Below are 6,879 nucleotides of genomic sequence, written 5' to 3'. Positions count from 1 at the left end.
ATTCACCAATCTGTTCTTGTGCAACGAAGCAACTGTAAGTTTTCATAGTAACAGATGCATTCTAAAAGCACCTGGCTTGCTTACGAGAGTGCTATTTAGATTTAGGTGGCGTCTTTGGTTTTCTCTTTTGAAGGAGCCGCTGCAAGTGTGGAAAAATGAAAACCAATTTTAGTGTCAATGAATTGAAATATTTAAGCAATATTAGTGTCTTTGGTACATTTCTTCTTTTCTTGCATAGAGACCTAAAGAACTCGTTGAAAATTATTATATCCACTATCAACAAGTGTAATCTTAATATCTCAATTCTTGTCTTAATATTTAAATCTCGATAACACATTTAACTTTGTTTCTTGTGTAAGAGCAAGATATCGGAAAAATATCAATAACAATAGATTGCAAAAGAAATGAGAGACATAGCACTACGTTGAGTAATAGTTTTATAACTTTTTCCAACCAGATTTAGATATCTGTGGGAAGGCGAACGCCCAATCTTCCGCAAGGATGAACACGACGCAACGGGGGTATTTAATTTGCCTTACGTTGATAAATTCCGGTGTCTCTAAGAGAATCAACAGCATTCTATTGCTCTTACTGGTATTTTCATGGCTTTACCAAGATGACTGGTTAATAAAAATTTCTACAGCAAGAAAAAATGGAAAATGCAGTTTTTTTGATAGCCTTTCTGTGGAGAGAATTTGTTCACAGTTTTTTGAATAAGGTTCATTATTTCAAATTCCCGTTTTTTGTTTATCTATTGCAATTTTTTGTAAACAGATATATTTTCCTCCCCACGTAAAGCATATATACAGGAAAAGCTACAAAAACTTTTCATTTCTCACATATTAGATTATTTCAGATGTAAAAACTGTCCAGGCATTTTGAATTGTTTAGCTTCAATGCTCAGCTTTCATGAGATCTTCTTTGTCTTCTATATGACTAATTTACTAACCAGTCAATTACTTAGCAACTAGACCTGCCATGGGTCTCTGCCTTCTGAGGTTGGCCTATGAATGCTAGGAAGCCAACTAATGAGCAGGGAATATGAATAAGAAACTTTATTCAGAATTTTTATTAAGGTTGTTCTTTGTCTTTTCCTATGTTAAATGCCTCAGTATTTTCACTTGCGTGAGTTTGTAATATTTGTAGCCATTCGTGTTCGTGTGAAAACATGCTGTGGCCTATGCAAAGTAGAGTGCTCATATGTTCAGAATATATAAACAGACTGACATAGAATCGTCTGCAGTGCAAGCAAATTTCGCCCACTGTAAAGAAAGCAGAGATTAGAAAATAATCCATGTTTTGTCAATTCTGAACCTCGAGCATTAATATGTAGTTGGTTTTGATGAGATGAAGATCAACTTGTGGGTGGAGCAGCAAATTAATGCACAATTATTATGTACCCTAGCGGGTGGAGCCAGCATTCCATTTGTTGAATCCAATTTAACAAATTTCCTGCAAATCTGAGAGCCTTTTCTTTATGATAACCCGTCTGACCTTGGGGCGTTCTAACTGTATCTATTTTGCAGACAGGGCGTAAATCTGTCGCCATGTTTGAACACTGACAAGTACAGTAATTATTCTGCATGACAATGACCCTGTGCAGAATCTGTGTTATCATTTACTTCTGGCAGATCGACACGATATCTTGACTCACTTGGAATAAGAAATCAAAACAAATTTACTTTTTATTTTTCTTGCCAGATCAGCCTTGATTAGCAACAGACTGATTAGCTGCTAATCGACTATCATGAAACTAGAACGCATACTACAGGAACACAATGATACCCTTTTTGGCTATAAACCAGGCAATGATTTAAGTAGGCAAATTTAGCACACAAATATGTCCTGATCTAAAGCATGTTAGCCTCTAAAACAATCGTTAGGGTCCTTTAACCATGTATTGCTGGAAAAGAAACATCAAAATAACAGGTAGAAGTAAAAGAAGCATTTTTCTTGTAATGTCTTAACTCAAAAACGACCTTTATCTTTCTGAAGCCAATTATTGAGTGATTGACTTAAGTCATAAGAAGCAATTGAAATTCTATCGTGGCATCTACTAATTTTGTTCCATATTTTCCCACCCTTCAATAATCTTAAGAGCACTATTTAAGGAATCTCAGACACAAGAAAGACTATTAATCTTCATAAGAAAATAATCTATAACCATATTTTACATAATTGTCTGTTTGTACATCAAACCTCAAATTATAACATCACATATAACACCATTATCCAAATGAGATTAGAGACAATATCTGTAAACGAGGCTTAATAAGTGTCGATTAGGGGATTTCCTATTGATAACAGTGTGTTTTCCAACTTGGGGAAGCATCCCTCTGCCAAGCTGTGTGTAGGTGAGGTTGGGTTCCCATTCTGTTGAGGGTTCATACATTTTTCTATTACATCTTTTGGATTATTCTACGTTGTAAGATAAGAAATGTTACTTACAACTTTTATTGATAAATGCACATCATAATATACGAAATTCAGAAATTTCCAATATAGTCATTTCACAGAAATGAATAATTGATTCGTTCTTTGTACAATATTTTTCTAGAGCTTTTTCTAAACGCATGAAAACGGAGGTAATTGATTCATTGCACACGAATTCTCTGAATTATAGAATTTTGATCAAAATAATGCTTATGAACAGTATCTAATGTTTGCAACTTTTTAACACATTGGTAATATGTTTTAGTATCAGTTGTTTGAAGAAAACCAACAAAGGGCTAGTAAAATAGCAATAATCTATCCTCTCCTATTCTCCAAAAGTTGTACAAAAAACTTTCATCTTTTATTGCATTAGTATTGTAAAAATAGGCCTAGGTCAAAGGCCTATCATTTAAATGTATCTTGCGCAGCAAAATGATGGGCAGCTTGGACCACAGGATGCAGGGTTACATTGTGGAGCGCATCCCATTGCTGGCATTGGTGGTGGTGGCATGAAGACTGGAGGAGGTGGAGGTGGGGGCATCATCATCATTGGTGGGGGTGGTGGAGGGAAGGTTGCTTGGCAGCATGATGGTGTGCAGGCAGGAGCACAGGTTTGTGCACATGGTGTTGGGCAGCTAAGCGTGAATGTTGGAGGAGGTGCTGGTGGAGGAGGTACTGGTGGACCAGGTTGGTATCTAGGTCGCTCAAACCACTTTGCAGGCCTTATCATTTGTGGGATTGGCTCCAATGCAATCATTGGAGGAGGCTGGCAACACTGAGGCGTGCAAGCAGGGGAACAACCAGGCTGGCATGGAGCTGGACAGCCACCACCTAGAAAGAAGATGTAATAACAGGTCAAAGTTTACATGGTGGACAAGATGAAGAAAATATCTTCATTAATCACAATCTGCTATAAATAGAGACTTGAATATGTACACAAATAGACGAATTTTTTCCAGAAGCTTTCTTGATCAAAAGAGAAAGTCAGTCAAGTTTTTATCATGGTTTTAGAGCTAGACAAGAAATACTTTGATAATACATTGCCACTTTGATCATGCTTTCAATGAGCAGATGATTTCAACGTCTATCAATAGGGGAAATTATCTAGTATATATACCTCCTGGGATCATGATAGTACCACTTTGTGTGCCATCAGGCATGGCTTGCTGCTGACCAGGCATGCCTTGCTGTTGCATTCCTGGAGCTGTCATCTGCTGTGCACCGTAGGGGCTTTGTCCTTGTTGCTGCATGGGCTGCTGTTGTTGTTGTTGCTGTGCAGCTGCTCCACCTTGTGGTGGTACTGCTCCCCCATCTCTGGCATCCGCCTCTTGATCTTCGTCATCATCTTCTTCTAACGTTCTTGTACTACCCTCATCTAAAAAGTAATATATCCCTGCATTTTGTGCAAAAATATTTTACGTTAAAAACTCAAATCATGACAGAAATCGTTTGAATTCAAAAAAAGCAGAATGAAGTACTATTTTTTTGAGAAAGCCTGGTAAACAAAATCTAAAATCGAGATTGTAATAAATGTTGTCCAGCTTTTAGATAGCACTCACCAGTTGATCCCTCTTCTTCTTGTGGAATCTCCTGGTCTTCGTCCTCTTCATCTTCTTCGTTATCTATTAGAATGTGTCATTAACTATATCAAAACTTTCTTTTTGTGAAAACTAGCAGACTTACTTTTATGACTTCATTTACAATAGAAAATAAGAGCAAATCTAAACGATTCTGTTACTTAAAAGGCACGATACGTCTAGCGTTCACCCTGTAAATCTTGGTCCCTTGCTAGTTTGCAACGGTTCCGTTCGTCTTTGGTCTCGTTGTTGAAAAAGAGTAACCATTAGGTTTCGCTCCCGAATTATTCTTGCTTGCAGCAATGTGAACGGTCGGGAAGGGAAAGTCAAACGATACGGTTACGTATGATAAAGCAACTGATTGTTGCATTGAAATGTTGGCTTTTTAATGTTGAATTGCAGCTGCTACACGTAAATGATAATTTTTAATTATTGCGAAGCCTTGTGAGGCATTTCCGTTCTAATTTCTATCTAGTGAAATCTTAATCTAGTTTTGTTCATTTTATCCAAAAATGTAAAGGTAATAGAAAGAGGCCTAAAATTTACGGAACCAAATAGTTCTGTTCTTTTACTCAATTGTAGTGGGATCTACAATCAATGCCTATTAAAATTACTTGAAACACCCAGCTTATCCTGTTATACCTTTCTTTTCTTTTCTCAGAAATTACAGCTTGATCCCACTTTCCCCAAAACAATTTTGATAGTCTAGAAAAATATCAAATAATTTTCTTTTTCGTTTAATAGTAAGAAGAAGAAGAAGGGGATGGCTGAATTTGCTTTTGCAAATTGACATCAGTATTCTGAGTCTTCTGGCAGGCACTGTGTAACAGTTAGTATCTTGGTCTTCTCTACAAGGTTTTATCCAAAACGATGATATAGATTTGATCTTTCTGTGAACTAACCCAACTTCTAAATGTCATCCATCTAGAACTACTAGGACCTTTGAAAGATAAATGCTTCAATTAAAGTTATGACTTACAATTTCTTTGATTATCATTTTCAACCTCTGATTCTCTATCTTCCTTTTCTTGGTTAGCATGATGTTTGGTGACCTTTTTTTCTTTTGAATGCTTTTCTAAGTTGATAGTTGGTTAGAAAAGAGTATTATTCTAGAAATTTAGAGGTGTAAGCTCCTGCTATCTAACGATTGATTAAGAGCATATCTTTAAAAAGATAAATCTTATTAGAGATTGACATCATTTTCTAAAACTATTCATTAGAAGAATAGAGTTTAGAGCTAATTGAATGTAAAAAATTTAAAGAAAAAGGTATCTTGAAATAAATGAAGTTACTGCAGTGATGAATTACTTTGATGTTTAGGTGGTTTTGAGATATTCGTTCCTTAAAATTTGCCAAGATAGCATGGAAAGGGAAAAACATAGCATACCTAAGAAATTTCTTCTGACTCTCCATAGTTAAGGTAAGCTTCATTTACAAGAAGCTAATAGCTAACTTTTCATACGACTAAATTCCACAAGGTCCATTATTTCTCGATTTCTCCAGCATCTAATCTTTCCTTCTATTAATCTTTCTGCTTGATACTTTATGTCTCGTTTTTACTTTATTAGATATACGACTGTCTTTGTAAAATGATTTTTTTTAAAACTTCAACATGTTTTTGTACAAAATTTTGCTGTTTGCAAAGCTAACTTTTTTTTCAAAGATGTGACATACATTTACATACCTCGAATGTGTCTTGACTCTATAGAAAAAGCTTGAATAAGCAGTAGAACTGCCAAGGTGAAAGCAAAGAACCTCATTCTTTGATGAGTATGGTCCTGAAAACGATCAATAATATGATACTGAGCTAGAAGAACATATTTGACTTTTTTACAAAAGGTTTAAATAAAAAAGTTTGAGAATATGCATCGGCACGGGTATGATATGAATAACCAGGAGCACAGCAGTGTTTTTTAATGCTAATTAAATTTCTTGTTGTAAATTTGGTCGCATCTTCTTTTTGTTTTAGACAGTTGATATTTGACGACATCTAACTTAATGTATGAGTAAAAAATTGCAAAGACAAGTATTGATTTTCAATAATTCTACCTACAATCGTGTAAAAGGTACCGAAATATAGATAGAGGTAATGTAAATTGCTAACCATATTGTTTTGGTGTTAGGTTAAAGTGGCTTAGCTATGAGGGCTAAAAGCAATCATAGTATAGGAACTTTGTAATGTCTACCTAATATTTTAAGCTATGAACCATTGGATGATTTCTTGGATCTAGAGGAAGAGTTAAAGTTGTAAGATTGTCGAGACAATTAATAATGCTCTTGCAAACAGGAAAAAATAGCATGTCTCTAAAACCGTGGTATGTGTTTATTATCAAGGATGATTTATTTGAGATTTCTGTTATGCTTCACTTGCTAAGCTCAAGAACTGCTTTTTATGGCCTTTGGAAGTAGAAATAATCATTTTATCAAAATACTCTTGTTTAAGTGAACCTGAAAACATATCTCGACATACCTTGATCCTTCTTTAAGACCAGGATTTATTATAACATCAGTTTGGGAACTTGGTGAATTTTAAGGCTAAAAATTTAGTTAGAATTGTGAGGCCTATTGCAGAATGGCCACCTGCATTACAAAGACAGGCAAGGTCAAGTTGCTTACACGGTTGGCTAGATTTGTTTCATACCCTCCAGTCCCATTAACAGATACCTGCAAAGCTTTAAAAACGTTTGGGAATTTTGAATTGGGATGCAGGTCGCATGCCAAACGCTGTTTATAGAAGGTGTAAAGCAGTCAAAAATCGATTGCTTTCGTAAACTTGCATGTGTAACAAAAAATGTTAATTAATCACAAACTAAATTGTCATCACCAATTTGTTTTTGAAACAATAGAATTTGTTTTTCAAGATGAACCT

General features: G+C 35.4%; 1 protein-coding gene across 2 annotated transcripts; it reads right to left on the bottom strand.

The window, feature by feature from the left end:
- Positions 1-2,141: 2,141 nt before the first annotated feature.
- Positions 2,142-6,636, bottom strand: LOC135682514 (uncharacterized). 2 transcript variants are annotated; one of them, XM_065197435.2, is made up of 6 exons: positions 6,481-6,636; positions 5,695-5,788; positions 4,990-5,085; positions 3,993-4,055; positions 3,551-3,808; positions 2,142-3,264 (listed from the first exon to the last, which is right to left on the bottom strand). In XM_065197435.2, the coding sequence occupies exons 2-6, from the start codon at positions 5,768-5,770 to the stop codon at positions 2,843-2,845; spliced, it is 915 nt and encodes a 304-aa protein (XP_065053507.1). In that variant the 5' UTR covers positions 5,771-5,788; positions 6,481-6,636; the 3' UTR covers positions 2,142-2,842. The 2 variants fall into 2 exon arrangements, with proteins under 2 accessions (XP_065053507.1, XP_065053508.1); XM_065197436.2 differs by lacking the exon at positions 4,990-5,085.
- Between the last annotated feature and the right edge of the window lie 243 nt (positions 6,637-6,879).

The sequence above is a fragment of the Rhopilema esculentum genome, chromosome 16 (genome assembly GCF_057945365.1).
Source record: "Rhopilema esculentum isolate cy_ngs chromosome 16, ASM5794536v1, whole genome shotgun sequence".
Taxonomy (NCBI): domain Eukaryota; kingdom Metazoa; phylum Cnidaria; class Scyphozoa; order Rhizostomeae; family Rhizostomatidae; genus Rhopilema; species Rhopilema esculentum.
This window is presented reverse-complemented; position numbering and strand designations above follow the sequence as displayed.